General features: G+C 38.6%; 1 protein-coding gene across 4 annotated transcripts in view; it reads right to left on the reverse strand.

Annotated features, from left to right (window-relative positions):
• Positions 1-15,794, reverse strand: part of LOC147004868 (uncharacterized) — a 29,475-nt gene extending 13,681 nt beyond the window's left edge. For 2 of the 4 annotated variants that reach the window (XM_085838310.1, XM_085838309.1), the window contains exons 1-2: positions 14,985-15,794; positions 3,898-3,989 (exon numbers count right to left, since the gene is read on the reverse strand). In XM_085838310.1, coding sequence (XP_085694436.1) covers positions 3,953-3,989; positions 14,985-15,202 — 255 coding nt within the window. In that variant the 5' untranslated portion in view covers positions 15,203-15,794 and the 3' untranslated portion in view covers positions 3,898-3,952. Of the gene's footprint in view, positions 1-3,544; positions 3,990-14,984 lie in introns of those variants that run through there. The other 2 variants (XM_085838308.1, XM_085838307.1) reach the window with 2 other exon arrangements.
• Positions 15,795-20,447: the final 4,653 nt, after the last annotated feature.

Here is a 20,447-nt window from a genome sequence, read left to right on the forward strand (position 1 = left end):
AAGGGTTTGTAGGGTTTTTAGAAGAGTGTTTTAGAGTTTTCTTGTTTGTTTGTTTTCAGGTTTCTAGTGTATTTTTAGTGTTTTTTTCTTCTTTTTTTTTTTAAGGATTTAAGTGTGTTTTAGGGTGTTTGGGTTATATTTATGCTTCAGGTTTGTTTTTTTTTTAGCATTTTAATGATTTTCTTAGGTTTTCTTTGTTTGTTCTTGCATATTTATTGAAATTTTTAGGGTTTTAATTATGGTGTTTCATAGATTTAGGGTTGCCAGGCCATGGCCCATGCCTTAAATCTTGGGAGGTAGAGGCAGGTGGATATTTTAGTTCGTGGCCAGCCTGGTCTACAGAGTGAGTTCCAGGACAGCCAGAGATAACAGAGAAACCCAGTATCCAAAAACTCAAAACAAAAAAATAAAAGAAAGAAATAAGGAAAGAAAGAAAGAAAGAAAGAAAGAAAGAAAGAAAGAAAGAAAGAAGAAAGACAGAAAGAAAGAAAGAAAATTTTAGGGCCATTTTGGCTACTTGTGTATTTTTTAAATTTCTAGGGTTTTTCTAAAGGGTTTATAGAGTTTTTAGAAGAGTGTTTTAAAGGTTTTTTTTTTTTTTTTTTTTTTTTTTCGTTTTCAGGCTTCTAGTATATTTTTAGTGTTTTCCCTTGGCTTTTTTAGATTTTAGTGTCTTTTAGGGTTTTGGGGTTTAATTTAGGCTTTATTTTACTTTTTTTTAGCATTTTACTATATTTCTTTGGGTTTTTGTTGTTGTTGAACTAGATTTTCTTTTAAAAAAATTAGGGTTTTATATTTGGGGTTTAATTGTTTTTAGGGTTGCCAGGCAGTGGTGGCCCATGCCTTTAATCCCAGCACTTGGGAGGCAGAGGTAGGTGGATTTTTGAGTTCGAGGCCAGCATGGTCTACAGAGTGACTTCCAGGACAGCCAGGGATACACAGAGAAACCCAGTCTCCAAAAACTCAAAAACAAACAAACAAACAAAAACAAACAAAAAAGAAAAAGGAGTTTTAGCGTCATTTTGGGATTCTTGTGTTTATTAGGTTTTTTTTTTTTTTTTTTTTTAGAATTTCAGTGGTTTTTTTTAAGGGCTTTGTAGGGTCTTTAGAAGAGTGTTTTGAAGGGTTTTTTTCGTTTGCAGTATTTAAGTGTATTTTTAGTGTTTTTCTGTTTATTGCTGTTTTTTTTTAAGGAGTTTAGGGTTGTTTTAGGGTTTTGGGGTTTTTTTTAGTTTTTTTTTTTTTTAGGGTTTTATGGTGTTTTTTAAGGTTTTTTTTTTTTCCCTATGAGTATATATATATATTTTTTTTTTAATTTTAAGGTTTTATTTTTGGAGTTTTGAAGTTTAGGTGTTTTAGGGTTACCAGGAAGTGGTGGCCTTAGCCTTTAATGTATTTTAAAAGTATTTTAGGGTTTTAGAGTCTTTTGGGGTTTTTAAAGGATTTTAGGATTTTTTTTACATTTTATGTGTGTGTGTGTTTAAAGGCTTTAGGGTCTTTTTAGGATTTGGGGGTTTTTAGAATTTTGGGGTTTGGGGTTTCTTTTAGAATTTTAGGGTTTTTTTAGGGGTTTAGGATTCTTTTTAGGGTTTCATGTTTCTATTTAGGGTTTAAAAGTTTTATAGGTGTTTTTAAAGAGGGTTTTAGCGTTTTTATTTGGGTTTCAGGATTTTGATGTCTTTTTAGGTTTTTTAAAAATTATTTTATGCTTTTTTGGGGGTTTTAGGATTTTTTTGGGTATTTTTACTGTTCTTGCAGGGGGAGTTGTAGAATTTTAGGGTTTTTTTAGTTTATATTAAGGATTAAGGGTTTTTTTTTAAAGCTTTTTAGAGTTCTTTTAGGGTTTTTAAATGATTTTATGTTGGTCTTTTTTTTTTTTCAGTTTCTCTGGGGATTTTTTTTAAGGCCTCATGGTTCTATTTTTTTATGGTTTTAGGGGCTTTTGGGGGGCCTTCTTAGTGTTCTTGAGTTTTTCAGAATTAAAGGGAATTTTTTAGTGTTTCAGGGTTTTTTTTTATTTTTTTTAAAGGATTTTAGGGTGTTTTAGGGTTCTTTTATTTTTTTTTAAAGATGTTATGGTTTTCTTAGCATTATAGGGTTTTTTTTAGGGCTTTAGGGATTTTTAGTGTTTTTTTAGGGTTCTAGAGATTATTTTTATTATGTTAGGATGTTTTAGGGCTTTTAAAAATAATTTAGAGGCCCGGCGTGGTGGCGCACGCCTTTAGTCCCAGCACACGGGAGGCAGAGGCAAGCGGATCTCTGAGTTCAAGGCCAGCCTGGTCTACAGAGTGAGTTCCAGGACAGCCAGGATTATAAAGAGAAACCCTGTCTCAAAAAATAAATAAATAAATAAATAAATAAATAAATAAATAAATAATTTAGAGTTCTTGAGGTTTTTTTAGAATTTTAGGATTTTTTTAAGTTTTTATTAATGATTTTAAGGTATTTTTTAAAAGGGTTCTTTCATTTAAAAAATGATTTTAAGGTTTTCTCAGTGTTTAGGGCGATATTTTAAGGCCATAGGGGTTTTTGTTTGTTTTTATGGTTTTATCGTTTTTAGTGTCTTTTTAGGGTTCTTTAGTTTTGTAGAATTTTAGGACATTTTTCAGGGTTTTAGAATTTTTTTAGGGTCTTTTTAGTGTTCTTGCTTTTTTTGAATTTTAGGTTTTTTTTTTTTTTTAAAGTGTTTATTGAGTATTTTAGGGGGTTTTTGTTGTTTTTTGTTTGTTTGTTTTTAGCTTTTTATGGCTCTTTTAGTGTTTAAGGATTTGAGGGTTTTTTAGGGTTTTCTTTTTTAAGGTTGTTGGTTTCTTTTAGGGAGTTTTAAGTATTTTAGAGTTTTTAGGATTTGGGGGTTAACAGCCTTAGGGTTTTTATTTAGGGGACAGGAAGTAATGTTATCAGGTGGGGGTTCATCAGCTGCTTAAGGCAGAAAGTGACAGCAGGAAGTGACATCAAGAGGGACATGAAGTGACCTCACCATGACCCCATTGTAGGCGGGTCCGGGGTGCTGGCCCGTCAGTTCCGCCTTTACAGTGAGGCCACTGTGTTCCTGACACCCAACGTTGTTGCTGCCGGCTGCGCTCACTTCCTGTCCCCCCATTCTGCTCACCCCCTGGACGAGGAGGGGGCACTTCCTGCCAGGTGGATGCGGGACTGGCTGGAGACGCCTCCCAGGGGGTTGGGCTTGGCATGGAGTTTGGCTTGGTGAGTGACTGGGCCATTATATATGCAAATTCATGCAATCTCTGCCACTTTATGCAAATCTTAGATAATTGAGGCAAATGTCCACATAGATTTTTTCTAAACAGAAAATGCTAATTTATGCAAATGCGCTCAGTTGTGTGGAACAGCTGGGGCTGTGGCATTGTTTATTCTTCACCTCCGGGCCCTGCCCACCCCGTGGTGACGTCATCACCATGCCACGCCCACCCCCGCCCCACCCCACCCCACCCTGACCCCCACCCCCGCCAGCCTGAGGCTCCACCTCGGCTTCATCACGTAGGTAGCAACCTCCTACCCCTTCCAGCTCTGGCGTGGCTGCCCTAGTCCAGGGTCTGCGGGGAGGGAAGGGTCATAAGGGGTCACGTGGGGGTCATCAGAAGTCAAGGGGTAGCTCGAGGTCGTGGGGGTCAAGCGGGGTCAAGTAGGGGTCAGGCGGGATCATGAAGGGGTCATGGGTCATATGTCACCAGAGGGTCACATGGGGTCATCAGAGGTCAAGGGGTCACCAAGGGATAAGAAGGGATCAGTGGAGGTCACACAAGGTCACGAGGGGGTCACATGAGGTCTGAGGTCACAAAGGGTCGTGAGGGGTCATGTGAGGTCACACGGTGGTCAGGGGTCAAGCCCGCGCTCACCTTGAACACTAGTCATCCAACCGTGCGCAAAACTCACCCTGTGTCCCAGTACAGCTCGGTGTCGACCACGCTGGGGTCGGACATGTTGGAGGTCACAGGGTTGCTGCTGGCATCCAGGATGCACTGTAACTGCAGGGCGAAGAGGGCAAGGATGAGCTTGCTCTGCACGTAGGCCGCAAATAAGGAGTAGGCATTGCTGCGGGGTCAGGGGGCAGATATGAGGGGTGGGGTCACAGGAGGGCGGGGCCACACTTCCTGTCACCCCAGGGCATTTCCTGTCCAGAAGAGTCAATTCCTGTCCTCCTGGGTCACTTCCTGCCCTCCCAGGTCACTTCCAGGTCACTTCCAGGTCATGGGGGTCGGGGGTTATGGGGCGGGGTCAGCATCACACCCACTGTGGAGTCATGGGGGCATCAGAGGTCTGGGTCGGGGGTGAGGGTAAGGGCAGGGTCAGACGGGGTCTGGATGAGGTTATGGGCAGGGTCACAGCAGAGTCAGAAAGTGACGGACAGGAAGTTCCGCCCCCAGGGATTGGGAATATCAGGAACAGAAAATGACAGACAGGAAGTCCTGCCCACCTGGAGTGGGGTCTAAGAGACATAGGAAGTCCCAACCCTAGAACTGGGATGGACAGGAACAGGAAGCCCCGCCCACCTCAATTGAGATGGAAAGGAACAGGGACAGGGTCCCTGTGACTGACAGTAAAGCCACGACCCAGAAAGGAAGTCCTGCCCACACCACCCCTGCCTGTCTCCACCCAGCCCAGAGTTCCCTACATGGGTTCCAGTTTGGGAGACCCCGCCTCTCATCTGCATATTCATGAGGGTGAGGCTCCACATTTACATTGCAGAGGAGCAATGGGTGAAGGACGCTGGGCTCATTTGCATATGCAAATCGGTCTGGGTCCTCTATGAATATGTAAATTAACTAACTCACCTTCATGCAGAGGGCCTAGTGATTTGCATATGCAAATGAACCACGCATATTCGTAAGACACTGAACACTTAATCCTTCTCATGCAAATGAGGCGCATGCAAATCAGATCACGAATACTCATGCAGTTTGGTCATATGTAAATTACCCTGCAAATGAGTCTGTCCATATTCATAGGGAGCCACACCCCGCACTTGCTCACCCTGTCTGCTGCGTCCCTGAGCTCCCTGGCAGATTTGCATATGCAAATGAGGTCAGGCACATTCAGGGGAAGCCGTGGTTCATCTGCAAATGACATCATGCAAATCTACAGGATGGTAGATGTAAATGATCGACAGCAGATGCAGAGCAGGGGATTGGTATAAGAAGCACATGCAAATCGGCTCATGAATATGTAATTGAGCCATGCTGCATTCATGGGGATGGCTCTGTGTTCTTGGGGTCATTAATATTTACAGGCGTATTTGCATGCAAATGAGATGCCATTGGCATGGAGACTGTGCTGTAGGTTCAGCCTCATTTGCATATGTAATACAATCTCATTTGCATATGTAAATCAACACGAGAGCTCAGCAGACAGGGAGAGAATTTGCATATGCAAATTGCCACCTAACCCCTTCTCCCTGATATGTGGCAGGCTTTCTGCATATTCATGAGCTCATCTGCATGCATTGGCAGTTCATTTGCATAGGCAGGGTGATTTGCATGTAACTGCACGTTTTGCATATGCAAATTAGCCAGGACTCACACTTGGGCATGTGACTGATAGTTCAGCAGGGGAACAGGAAGCAGATGGGCAAAGTGGCAGAGCTTGAGCTCGTGATTGACAGCTCAGACCTAAGTCACCCTCAGTACCATGTGAGACACGAACCCGGAGGGCAGTGATGTGGGGTGGGCGGGGCTTAGGTGAGTGACTGACAGGTCAGGCCCAGGTTCAGTTAGGGGACCCTGTGGGCGGGGCTTGGGGGTGAAAGATTAGGAAGGGGGCGGGGCTTATGGCAGACTGACAGTTCAGAGCAAGGGAACAGAAAGCAGATGGGGAAGGGCGGGGCATAGGATCCTGATTAACAGATCAGGCCTAGGCACAGGCTGTGCAGGCCTAGGTGCTGTGGGCAGGACTCCCATGACCACAGCTCCCCTGTGGCTATGAATATTCATGTGTGCATTTGTGTGTCATTTGCATACATGGCAGTAAGGAGGTGTGGCTTCTCATGAATATGTAAACTTCCCCCAAAACCAAGGAACAAGTTTCCCACCGCACTCATGAATATTCAGAGGTGCATTTGCATGTGATTTGCATATACAGGGAAGCGCACAAGTGAGGCGAGTTGCATATGCAAACTGACCTGGGAGGCACAGGGACGGGGCTCTGAGCAAGCTCATGAATATTCCCATGCAGATCTGCATTTCATTTATGGCTCATTTGCATATACCACAAAGGCAATGCGTGGCCTCTCCTGTATAGGCTTCAGGTCATTTGCATATGAATATTCATGAGCTCATTCCCATCAAGGTCTCCTAAGGCTGTGCCCCCGCCCTCCTGCTTGAAGCCCCGCCCACCACATCCAAGGCCCCGCCCACGCCCTCCCTCACCATTGTTGACAAGCAGGTGCAGGGGGAGTTCCAGGGCGAAACCTAGGATGGACGTCAGGGAGGCAAGGTCCAGGGGCAGGAAGTGCACTGCAGGGGGGTGGGGCCAGAGGGGGCGGGGCTTGTCAGCATCTCATCACTCAGGCCCAGGGCAGAGAATGCATGGCATGGGCGTGGCCTGTGATGTCATCACACCCATGGGTGGGGCCTGTGATGTCATCACACAACCTGTCAATCACTCACACCCCACCCTTCAATCTCCCCATCCATCACACCCCAGGCCCCGCCCATCCTGATCCCCCCCAGGCCTTGACCCTCACATCGATCACTCCCCATCTTGGTCGGAATAGCGCTGATGACTTCCTGTCCCTGGCGCTCTTTATTGCCGGCTGGGGGGGGCTAGACAAGATGGCCACCGTGTGATGTCACTGTGACCCCAGGCCGACCCAGGTGACCCCTATAACCCCATGTGTGAAACCTGACCTCAGGTATGACCCTTGACCCCGGGGTGACCCCAGCTCCTGTAGTTGCCCACTGATGCCTGTGACCCCGACCCCCCAGGAGTGATTCCCTAACCCCGTGTGTGACCTCTGACCCCCAAGTTTAACCTCCATGACCCCCAGCCAACCCCACGACCCCGGGTACCACCTACCCACGACGACAGCACAGCTGGGGCAGGAGAACTGCAGGAAGGGCAGGGAGAGGGACGTGGTCAGGGGTGAGCGGGGCTTACTTGCGGGTGAGAGCAGGACTTCCGGTGTGGAAGGCAGTACCTCTAGTGCCAAGGCTGGTATTTCCAGTGGGAAAGGGACACCCCCACCTCCTCCCTGACCCCACTTCCTGTCTTCAGAGGCCCCGCCCACAGGGACATCAGGACACTCATGAATATTCATCGCCGCTCATTAATATTCACCTTGGGGTGGGGGGGCCTGGGCAGTGTCACAGTTCTGTGACTGCGTGACCCATGATCATGTGACAATCCGTGAGGTCACACGGATAATATACAATATATATAATATGATAATATGTAATAATATATATTATTGTTTTTATTATGACATCATCATTATATCATTATACTTGGCTACTCTATGATGTATTATATATTATCATCTTCATTATTATTACATCATTACATATGACACCTTATGACTACACTACACATTATGTGTTATTACATCATTATGTACTATACTATGCATTATATATTATATAATTATATATTATATTTATATATAATACTACAATATATAATATATAACATATAATATATAAAATATAACATATAATCTAATATCTAATATATAGTATAAAATATGTTATATTATATATTATTATTTTTGATCATTATTGATTACAATTGGTTACTCTAATTATCATCTTCATTATTATTACATTATTACATGACACCTTATTACTACACTACACATTATGTGTTATTACATCGTCACGTCCTGTCATGTATTATTATATTATACAATATTTCTATTATTGTACATTTATGTCATCGTATGCATCACACGCCGCTCGACGTGATGTCATCACGCGTCGTGCGTTACCTTTATGACAACGAAACAGATAAAAAACAAACAAACAAACAAAAAAAAAAAAACAAAAGAAAACCCTGACATCCGCATTCGCCAAAACCAAAAAAAAAACTTAAGAGCCTCAGACAGATTTTATTATCTTCCTTTTACCTCACACATTGTCTCTAGGGTGCGGCCACACATTATCACACAGGTCATATATATAACATCTCCCTCGCGTATGTGTGCACCACGTCATGTGTGATCGCCGTGGTATAAACTGGCTATGGACATTTACTGTTCGTGATCTATGACAGGCAGCCATGTCTATCGTTCCCACAGATCCTGCGTCATTACATGGGTCACATACGCAATGCTGTATCACATTATTATACATCTCGTATGTGATATACTACCATCGCCTCTGTCCACAGGGTGGTTTTATTACATTACGTAATTACATTATGTTATGTTTTATTATGACAGCATTGCTTCATTCATGACTGCGTATATCATATCGGCCATATGTTATATTATGTTTTTTGTTTGTTTTTTGTTTTGTTTTGTTTTTTTGGTTTTGCAAGACAGGGTTTCTCTGTATAGCTCTGGCTATCCAAGAACTCACTCTGTAGACCAGGCTGGCCTCGAACTCAGAAATCCGCCTACCTCTGCCTCCTGAGTGCTGGGATTAAAGGCATGTGTCACCACGCCCACATGTCATATTATGTATATTACATAACTCGTGGGCCATGTGTCATATCACATGTCACATTATGTATATTACATATCACATGTCATATCACATGTCATATTATGTATATTACATATCACATGTCATATCACATGTCATATTATGTATATTATATATCACATGTCATATCACATGTCATATTATGTATATTACATAACTCATGGGCCATGTGTCATATCACATTGTTAATATGTCACACGCTGTCTTTATCACATATAAATGTCACAAAAATATTTTTATCACGCATTCTATGTATTATGTTATATCATTTTAAAAGACATATTTTATCCTCTGATATAGAATGTATACATCATACTATATATTATAAATTTTTTCTGCTATCATATACATCATACTACAATATGATATATATTATACATTTATACTATATATTCTACATTTCCCCTGCTATCATATGGTTACACATTATCACATCCATTTCTTTATGACATGTTATAGATTATATTTATTATAATGAAAAATTGTTTTAAAAAATTTTCCAAGTGCAACTTGGGACAAATGGTCCCCTACCCAGACCGCGTCCATTGCATGAAAAAAAAAAAAAAAAAAAAGAAACCAGATTTTAAATTTTAACTTCCTGCCCCTCCGCCACCCCCCAAAGAAACCTTGAAAAAAAATCTTAATTTTTAAAACTCTATTTTTATGCAAATTAGAAACTTGGATTTTATGATATAAAAATGTGTTGTATCATTACGTTATGGGTTATATTTATTATTACTAATTGTATTGATTACTGCATATTTTTTAACAATATATTACTATTCCAATAATATATTGCTATTACTATTAATATATTACTATTACTATTTTAATAATGTAATATATCACTATATATATTACTAGTAATGACCGAGTATTAAATTACATTATCATGTTACATGTTGTTTTCATTATGAAAAAACTGTCAGAAAAAATTATTTTATTATATGTGATACACCTATTATATCATACGTTATTTTAAAGTATATAACTTTGTATCATATATGTTATATATCATCTATTATTTTTTTCCTGCTATTAAACTAGCATATACTACCGTACTCCAGAACAATCTCCCGACCACAGCCATGTCCATGGAGGGAAAAAACAAATTTCAAAAATTAAAATTAAAATATTTTTAGTAATTATTACAATTTTTAAATATAAAAAAAACTGCCATAAAAGCTTATTTTTGTATTATAATTTATATGTTACTCTTATTATATTATTATATATCGTGTATAATATGTATATACTCTATATTTTACATCACATTACTGTTATTACTCAATTTGCTATTATCACACTATATATTATTTTTATTTTTACTATATAATTTCTTTTATTTCCACATATCTCATATACTATGTATTATATTGAAATATGCTGCATATGATTTTTTTATTATACAAAAAAATTGCCTTAAAAATTACTTTATCAGATGTTGTATATTTTATATGATTTACTATTTTAAAATATGTTTTCATGCTACAAATTATCTATTGTTTTTCTGTTATTATGTTGTCACATATTATCATATGTGTTACATATACTAAACATTACACTATCACACATTATATTTCATTTTTATTATATAAAAAAATTATGCAAAATAATTTTGAAGTCTGAATTCCCGACCAGGAAAAAATTCCAAAATTTAAATTTAAATATTATTATTAGTAGTAGCAGTAGTATTAATTTTTTAAATATGAAAATTTATCCTAAAAGCCTATTTTCTTTATATATTATTTTATATACGTTATCATGTCGTTATATATCGCGTGCAATATGCACTCTATACGTGACGTTCCATTATCACAAGCTATCTGTTATTTTTATCGTTAAATCTGCCATCACCACACCGTACATCATTTTTATCCCAAAATTTAAATCCCCCCCCCCCCAGCAACCCCAGGTCGTCGCAGTTGTTTCCAAAGTCAGTCATGCCCCTGCCTCAGATCAGGGGTAATCAGGGACCTCACTTGCCCAAAACTGAGAAATAAACCAATTTAAAAATAAAAAAATAAGGGGCTGGTGAGATGGCTCAGTGGGTAAGAGCACCCTACTGCTCTTCCGAAGGTCCAAAGTTCAAATCCCAGCAACCACATGGTGGCTCACAACCACCCGTAATGAGATCTGAGGCCCTCTTCTGGTGAGTCTGAAGACACTTACATATAATAAATAAATAAATAAATCTTTAAAAAGAAAAAGAATAAAGAAATAAATGGAAATTTCCTCCACAAAGCCCACGGCCGCATCCCAGGGTCACGTGGGGAGAACATGGAGGTTCTCTTGCAGCACCAGGTAAGAAAAGAGAAAAAAAAATAAAAATCGCAATTTCATCTTATCCAAGGCTGGAGGGCAGGGAAAAAAAAAAAATGTCTTTCGCTCTTTTAAGAAAAGTTTATTTTGGAAAATAAATTGATTTCTTGACTTTTTAAAAATGTTCTCAAAAATAAAAATTAATTTTATTCTCAAAAAAAAATCGTAAAAAAAAAAAAGAAAAAACCCTATATTTAAATTTTAAAAAATTATAAAGTAAAACTAAATAAAAATTCACATTATTTCCCTAAGATGGGAAAATGTCAACATTTTAACCTAGAAAAATAAAAATTAAAAATTAAAACTAAATTCAATGTATTTATTTAGTTATTTATTTGTTTCACAGTCGTGAGATTTTTGTGGATTTAAAGTTTTTTTTAAAAAGTTGATTTTTTTATTTTTTTATTATTATATTACTCATTATTTTTATTATCACGGTATCATTTCATTTATTATCACATATATCATATGCTATGTATTATAGTATCATGTTCCATAATGCTTGTAATATATAAAAATGTCATAAAAGTAATTTTATTATATATTATAAATATATATTACTTTAAATTACATAATATATTTTATTATAGGATATATAATGTATACATTATTCTATATATTTTTTCTGCTGTCACATTGTTACACTTTACCACATGTGCTGTATATACTATATTTTATAGTACATTATTACACATTTTATATATATATATATATATATATATATATATATATATATATATGTATATAATTTATTAAAATAAAAGATTGTTTTAAAACTTCCCAGGTCCAAATCTGCACACACCTCCACCGACCTAGGCTGCATCCGTCTGAGGGAAAAAAACAAACAAATTTTAAAATTTAACTTCTTGCCACCCCCAACCCACCCCCCCGCAAAAAAAACCAAAAAAACAAAAAAAACAACTTAATTTATAAAACTTGTTTTGATGCAAATTAGAAACTTGGATAGATTTTTTTTATATAAAAATGTGCTCTTACATTTTCACGTTATGTATTGCTTTCATGACAGAAAAATTACTTTGTTATATTATATATATCAAATATTATTTTAAATTATATAATTTTTTATTATGTTACATAGATATTATACTATATATTACCTATCATTTTTACTGCTATTATATTGGCATATATTACCATACGTGTTACACATACCATACATTATATCACATTATCACACATTAGATACCATTTTTATTATATGAAAAAATTTTCCCGACCATGGCTGCAGTATCAGTCCAGGAAAAAAATAATTTAAATTTTTCACTACTTTTTTTAAAAAAGCAAAATCCGATTTTTGTGTGTGTTTGTGTGTGTGTGTTTTAGGTTTTTTTTTTAGGGTTCTAGAGGTTTTTTTCTTAGAATTCTAGTGTTTTTTAAATCCTTTTTAAGGATTATAGGGTTTTTAATATTTTAATATTTTAAATGTAATTTTTTCCTACATGGACAGATGTTTATATTTCCATATAACAGCTGTTTATATTTATTAAAACTGTTTTAAATTTAAATTTTTTAACTTGATAATTTGAATTTTAAAAAATTTTTCTAAAAAACAAAATTAAAAATTAATTTTATATAAACAAACAAAGAAACACACAAACCAAAAAAAAACCCAAAAACCACAGGATCGTTTTTTAAACATTTGAAAAAAAAAAAAAAAAAAAAAAGAAAGAAAACTATAATTTCAAAAAAAAGAGGGCTGGTGAGATGGCTCAGTGGGTAAGAGCACCCGACTGTTCTTCAGAAGGTCCAGAGTTCAAATCCCAGCAACCACATGGTGGCTCACAACCATCTGTAACAAGATCTGGCGCCCTCTTCTGGAGTGTCTGAAGACAGCTACAGTGTACTTACATATAATAAATAAATAAATCTTTAAAAAAAAAAAAAAAGAAAGAAAATTCACGAATTTCCCTAAGAATGCAAAAAGTAGACATTTTAACCTAAATAAAATAAAAATGAATAAGTAAATAAATAAAAATCAAGTTTTTTTTTTTTTTTTTCATTTCGTGGTTGCAAGACTTTAAGGTTTTGGATTTTTTTTTTTTAAATAAAAAGTCGGTATTGTATTAATTTTTTTTCCTTTTTGTAGAGGAGGAGTCCACACGCGCAGTGGAAATGACATGGGAGAAGCGTGAACTGCGAACAGGATGTTATGCAGCATACGAAAAATTCACATATACAAAAAAAAAAAAAACAAAATTTTCAAAAAAAAATAATAAAATAAAATAAAAAATATATAAATAAAAAGTTAATTTAAAAAAAAACCCGACCTTGGTCATCACTGCGGTCATTTCTGGTGATATTACCAGTCGCCATGTTTATTCTGTTTATCAGTTTTATTATTATTATATTATGTTATAATTTATTATTATATAGCATTTTTATTATTGTACATTTATATATTATCCTATGTGTTATATACAGTGCGTGTTAAATCATATTAATATGTTACTCATCGTATTGATTGTCCCAAAGTATTTGTTATTTTATATATTGTATATCATCTTCTATCTTGTACCTTATATAATGTATATTATCACATATGTCACATATACCAAAACAATTGCCACAAAATTTATTCTAAAATTTTGGGGTTTTTTATTTTTTTTTTTAAGAATTTCAGGGTTTTTTTTTTTTTCTTTTTTGGGGAGTTTAGGATTCTTTTTAGGGTTTTAGGTTTTTATTTAGGGTTTTAAAGTTTTTTATTTATTACTATTTTATTTTATTTTATTTTGAGACAGGGTTTCTCTGTGTAGCCCTGGCTGTCCTGTAACTCGCTCTGTAGACCAGGCTGGCCTCGAACTCAGAAATCCACCTCCCTCCCAGGTGCTGGGATTAAAGGCTTGCTCCACCACGCCTGGCCCTGACTTTTTTATTTAATTCTTTCATCTTAAAACCATTGGCCTGAAGAACCAGCAGAACAAATGTGTGACACCTCCGAGAGTGATGTAGACCAAGATGACGTAGTTGAGCAGAAAGATATTATTATTATTTTGTATTATTATTATTTTTTTTAATATAAAGTACCACGAACGCGTCCATCAGTGCAGCAAAAAAATTGAATTTGAAATATTTTTGTTGTTATTAATTTTAAATATTAAAAAACTGTCCTGAAAGCCTATTTTCCTTATATATTATTTTACATTAGGCTTCTTGTTGTTATCACATCGTTCTACATTACGGGTAATATGTCTATACTCTGTGTGTTACCTCAGATTATCACACATTGTATATTATTTTTACTATTGAATCTGCTGTTACCATGCTATATATTTTATTATTTCTGTATTGTCTTTTATCGCCACACATATCATACATGGTTATAATATTGTATTGCATTGCATACTGTTTTTATGATACAAGAAAATTGCCACAAGAATTATTTCATTAGATATTATATATATTATACGATTTACTATTTTAAAATATATATTTCACCGTAAACCGCGTATATAAATTATACTCTACATCATCTATTATTTTCCTGTTATTACTTTGTCACGTATAAACATAACGCATTCATATTCATGGAGGGACTTAAGGTGAAGTGGGACTAGAAGCAGCTCATGTATATTCACATAGGGCTCATTAATATTCATGAGGGAGCAGGGACAGAAGACTGATGAGTCAGTGCCCTGGGGCCCCGCCCCCAGCCAACAGTGACATCAGGACTCTCATGAATATTCATCACTCCTTATTAATATTCAGAGATTATATGGAAGCTACTCATGAATATTTATCGACCTCATTAATATTCATAGACACGCTGCGATCCGAGGTCAAAGGCGGGGGGGTGGGCCGGGATCATGAATATTCATGAACTCTTATATACATACACGCGCCTGGGAGAAACCTCAGAGCGGAGTAAGCGTACCTCGTTAATATTTATGAGCGGCATCATGCATATTAATAATTTGTTATGACCCCGAACCGCCTGAAGCTGGTTTTCTTTTCCTGCGGCTGCGTTCTCAGTCACCGACTTACCCGCTGCGGTTCCGATTCCGGGAGCACCGGGGACCGGGGTCTCGGTCCGCGGAGTCCCACAATCCCCCGGGGCGCCAGCAGACGCCGCCGGAAACCAGTGGAACGTCAATCACGCTCGACTTCCGAACACAGGCGGGACCAATCGCTCCGGTTCCGCTTTCCCGTTCGTTCCGTGCTTCCTGCGTTTCCCGGCCGTCCACGCGGGCGCCTACGACCATCGGGACCCCCTCCGTGTCCGCGGAGGGTGTCGTGAACGCGGCGGAGCGTCGGGACCGATTTTGAGTTCAAGCGGTTCCTGTTTTCCTTTCCGCCTTTGCCGCGTTTCCCGGCAGTCCCCGCTTCTTGGCTCTGCCCACCGCCGGGTGCCATAGGCCTCGCGGGACGTCCGTCACAGCGGAAATCCGACGGAAGGCGGGTCCAGAACTGGAGGTTCCGGTGTGCTGCTTTACACGCGCTCCGCGACTCCCGCATGCCGCTTGAACCCCACGTACTCACCCGGCGGCCGGAAGTTGCCACGGAGCCTGCGCAGAAGCTGCGCCAGCGAGATGCCCACGGCGTAGACGCGGAGCGTGGCTCCCATCGCTCGCGGGGCGGACTTGGCCATGCCGCCGGAAGTGACGCCACCGCCCCGGAACCCGACACCACAGTGGTTTCTGTCAGTCACCGCGGGCCCTGCTTCCCTGGGAGCTCGCAGGGTCCTCAGCGCTGACCGCGTGTGATGACGCGGGATACATACCGGACGCCCGACCGAGAAGCCCGTGACCGGAAGTCCCGCCGAACGTAGCTGTCATTCATTGTAATCCACGCCCCTCTACTCCTGGAAAACCTTGTGCTGACCTCCGTGACGCCCCCCCCCCCCCGCTCCTTAGGTGACCTCCAATCACCATGGCGTCTCCCACGTGACCCCTGACCCCACAGGGTCGACCTCCGTGTGACCCCCTAAGGCAATGATGTCATGAAAACCCCAAAATGAAAAATCCAGCCAGGCGTGGGTGGCGCACGCCTTTAATCCCAGCACTCGGGAGGCAGAGACAGGCGGATTTCTGAGTTCGAGGCCAGCCTGGTCTACAAAGTTCCAGGACAGCCAAGGCTACACAGAGAAACCTGTCTGGAAAGACAAACAAAAAAACAAACAAAAATCCGTGACCCCTGACCCCAGGGTCGCAGTTGCCTTACCCCACACCCGCGACCCTTGACCTGTCGCCGACCCCGGAAGACGCAGAGCACTCCCGGGATAAGGGGTTGGAGCCTAGGTTTCAAAAATACTCATTTATTTCCGCTGGGGGTGAGGGGGCGTGGCTGCAGGCGATGACGTCACAGTAGGGCAGACCTCTGGGCACCACGCGAGCTCTGACAAGGACAATGAGGACACGATGATGACTCAGCGATGAAGATGACGATGACGACGACGTGTACTGAGACAAGGACGAGTAACAGACAGCTCAGGGTGGGCGGGGCGCCGCCTGCTTCCCTTGAATGGAAGCAAGGAGGAAGACCAGGATCGCAGAGAAGAGGATTGGCTGCTGCGTTGAGGGGGTGGGCGGAGCAGCGGCGGTGACGTCACAGGACACTCCCACGGCCCTGCCTACACCCCTACCCCGGTGTTTTCAAGGCTTGGCGAGATGGCGGGCCAGGATGGCCGACAAGCTTCCACCTCCTCATCCAGTGTGAGGAGGCGGGATCTTCCAGGGGTGGGCGGGGCCTTATGACGTGGTCCCCCTGAGCCTGACCTGCAGGCAGGTGGGCAGAAGTTTTTTTTTAGCGTTTTACTGTTTTCTTTAGTTTTGTGTGTGTGTTCTTGAGGGTTTTTTTTTTTTTTTTTCAATTTTAGGGTTTTATTTTTGTGGTTAAAGAGTTTTAGTGTTGTCAGGCAGTGGTGGCCCATGCCTTTAATCCCAGCACCTGGAGGCAGAGACAGGTGGATTTCTGAGTTTGAGCCCAGCCTGGTCTACAAAGTGAGTTCCAGGACAGCCAGGGTTACAAACAGAAACCCAGTCTCCAAAACTTAAAAAAAAAAAAAAGTTAGAAGAAAGAAGAAAGAAAGAGAGAAAGAGAAAGAAAGAAAGAAAGAAAGAAAGAAAGAAAGAAAGAAAGAAAGAAAGAGAAAAAAACCAAAAAAACCAAAAGCCGGGTGTGGAGGTGCACGCCTTTAATCCCAGTGCTTGGGAGGCAGAGGCAGGCGGATTTCTGACTTCGAGGCTAGCCTGGTCTACAAAGTGAGTTCCAGGACAGCCAGGGCTATACAGAGAAACCCTGTCTGGAAAAACCAAAAAAAAGAAAAAGAAAAAGAAAGGAAAGAAAGAAAGAAAAGGGTTTTAGGGACATTTTTGGTTTATTGTGTATTTTTTTTTTTAGAATTTTAGTTTTTTTTAACGGTTTGTAGGGGTTTTAGAAGAGTGTTTTAGAGTATTTTAGCATTTCAGAATTTTAGCGACATTATTGCCTTCTTGTGCATTTTTATTCAAATTTTATGGGTTTTTTTAAGAGTTTGTAGGGTTTTTAGAAGAGTGTTTTAGAATTTTTTTAAATCAGGCTTCTAGTGAATTTTTAGTGTTTTTTCTGTTTTTTTTTTTTTTTAAGCATTTTAGTGTGTTTTAGGGTTTTGGGGTTTTGCTTAGGTTTCAAGGTTTTTTTTAGGGTTTTTCTTTAGGGTTTTACTAGGTTTTTGTTTGTTTGTTTGTTTTTTAGATTTTTTCCACATCCTTGAGTATTTTTTCTAATTTTAGTTTAAGATTTTATTTTTGGAGTTTAAGAGTTTTAGGGTTGCCAGGAAATGGTGGCCCATGCCTTTAATCCCAACATTTGGGAGACAGGGGCAGGCGGATTTTTTAGTTCCAGGCCAGCCTGGTGTACAGAGTGACTTCCAGGACAGCCAGGGATACACAGAGAAGCCCTGTCTCCAAAATTTCAAAAAGAAAGGAAAGAAAGAAAGAGAGAGAGAAAGAAGAAAGAAAGAAAGAAAGAAAGAAAGAAAGAAAGAAAGAAAGAAAGAAAGAAAGAAAGAAAGAAAAGTTATAGTGACATTTTGGCTTCTTGTGAATTTGGGGAGGAGTTCCTAAGGGTTTTTTTTATAGTTTTTAGAAGGGTGTTTTGGAATTTTTTTAGTTTTCAAGCTTCTAGTGTAATTTTAGTTTAGTTTTGTTTGGGGGGGTTGGTTTTTTAAGGATTTCAGTGTATTTTAGGGTTTTGGGGTTTAATTTAGGCTTTTTTTTTTAGCGTTTTTCTGTATTTCATAGGGTTTTTTTGTTGTTCTTGTTATTCTTGATTTTTTTTAAAAATATTTAGGGTTTTAAATTTCAGGATTAATTGTTTTAGGTTGCCAGGCAGTGGTGGCCCATGCCTTTAATCCCAGCACTTGGAAGGCAGAGGCAAGAGGATTTCTGAATTTGAGGCCAGCCTGGTGTACAAAGTAAGTTCCAGGATAGCCAGGGCTACAGGGAGAAACCCTGTCTCAAAAAAAAAAAAAAAAAAAAAAAAAAGGAGAGAGAGTTTTAGGGTTAATTTGGTATTTTGGGGGTTATTTCTTTTTAAAGTAAGGGTTTTTTAAAAATGGTTTTGTAGGGTTTCTAGAAGAATGTTTTTGAGGTATTTTTGGTTTTCGGGGTTTTATTGTATATTTAGAATTTTTTATATACTTTTATGGATTTTAGGGTGTTTTAGTGATTTTTGGTTCTTATTTGATTTGGGGTTTTTTTGGGGGGGTTACTGTTTTATTTAGGGTTTTTGTGTGTGTGTTCTTTATTTTGTTATTAATTTTAGGGTTTTACTTTTGTGGTTAAAGACTTTTAGTGTTGCCAGGCAGTGGTAGCCCATGCCTTTAATCCCACAACCTGGAGGAAGAGGCAGGTGGATTTCTGAGTTTAATGCCAGCCTGGTCTACAAAGTGAGTTCCAGGACAGCCAGGACTACACAGAGAAACACAGAAAACAAAAACAGAAAAAGTTAGAAGAAAGAAGAAAGGAAGGAAGGAAGGGAGGAAGGAAAGAGAAAAAAGAAAGAAAGAATAGAAAAAAAGAAAAGGGTTTTAGAGCCATTTTGGCTTGTGTATTTTTTTTTGAGAATTTTAGTAATTTTAAGGGTTTGTAGGGTTTTTAGAAGAGTGTTTTAGAGTTTTTTAGCGACATTTTTGGCTTCTTGTGCATTTTTATTCAAATTTTATGTTTTTTTTTTTTTTTTAAGGGTTTTGTAGGGTTTTTAGAAGAGTGTTTTAGAGGTTTTTTTTTCAGGCTTCTAGTGAATTTTTAGTGTTTTTCTTTTTTTTTTTTAAGCATTTTAGTGTGTTTTAGGGTTTGGGGGTTCTATTTAGGCTTCAGGGTTTGTTTGGGTTTTTTTAGGGTTTTACTAGGTTTTAGTTTGTTTGTTTATTTGTTTAGATTTTTTTCCATGTTCTTGAGTACTTTTTTTTTATTTTAGTTTAAGATTTTATTTTTGGAGTTTAAGAGTTTTAGGGTTGCCAGGAAATGGTGGCCCATGCCTTTACTCACAACACTTGGGAGACAGAGGCAGGCAGATTTTTTAGTTCGAGGCCAGCCTGGTCTACAGAGTGACTTCCAGGACAGCCAAGGATACACAGAGAAGCCCGGTCTCCAAAAATACAAAAAAGAAAGAGAGAGAGAGAGAGAGAGAGAGAGAGAGAGAGAGAGAGAGAGAGAGAGAGAGAGAGAAAGACAGAAAGAAAAGTTATAGGGACATTTTGGCTTCTTGTGAATTGGGGGGGGGGGGCGGGTTCAAAGGGTTTTTTACAGGGTTGGTACAGTTTTTAGAAGAGTTTTTTGGATTTTTTTTTGGTTTCAAGCTTCCAGTATATTTTTAGTTTGGTTTGGGGGGGGTGGTATTTTAAGGATTTTAGTGTGTTTTGGGGTTTAATTTAGGCTTTCTTTTTTTAGCATTTTACTGTATTTCATAGGGTTTTTTGTTGATGATGTTATTGTTTTTGTTGTTATTCTTGATTAAAAAAAATTAGGGTTTTAAATTTAAGGATTAATTGTTTTAGCATTGCCAGTCAGTGGTGGCCCATGCCTTTAATCCCAGCACTTGGGAGGAACAGGAAGTAGATTTTTGAGTTCAAGGCCTGCATGGTCTACAGAGGGAGCTCCAGGACAGCCAGGGATACACAGAGAAACCCAGTCTCCAAAAACTCAAAACAAAACAAAATAAAACAAACAAACAAAAATAGAGTTTTAGGGTCATTTTTAGGTTCTTATGTTTTTTGTTTTGTTTTTTAGAAATTTACTGTTTATTTTTAATGGTTTTATAGCATTTTTTACAAGACTGTTTTAGAGGGTTTTTTTGGTTTTTAGGATTTTAGTATATTTTTAGGGTTCTTTTTTTTTCTTTTTTTTTTTTTTAAGGTTTTTAGGGTGTTTTAGGCTTTTGGTTTTTTTTATTTTTTTTTTTAGGGTTTTATTTTTTTTAGGTTTTTGTTTGTTTCTTTGTTTATTCTTTTTGTTTTTCTTGTATTTT

Source organism: Mus caroli, unplaced genomic scaffold (assembly GCF_978045245.1).
Source record: "Mus caroli unplaced genomic scaffold, Mus_caroli_1 scaffold_5, whole genome shotgun sequence".
NCBI classification, from domain to species: domain Eukaryota; kingdom Metazoa; phylum Chordata; class Mammalia; order Rodentia; family Muridae; genus Mus; species Mus caroli.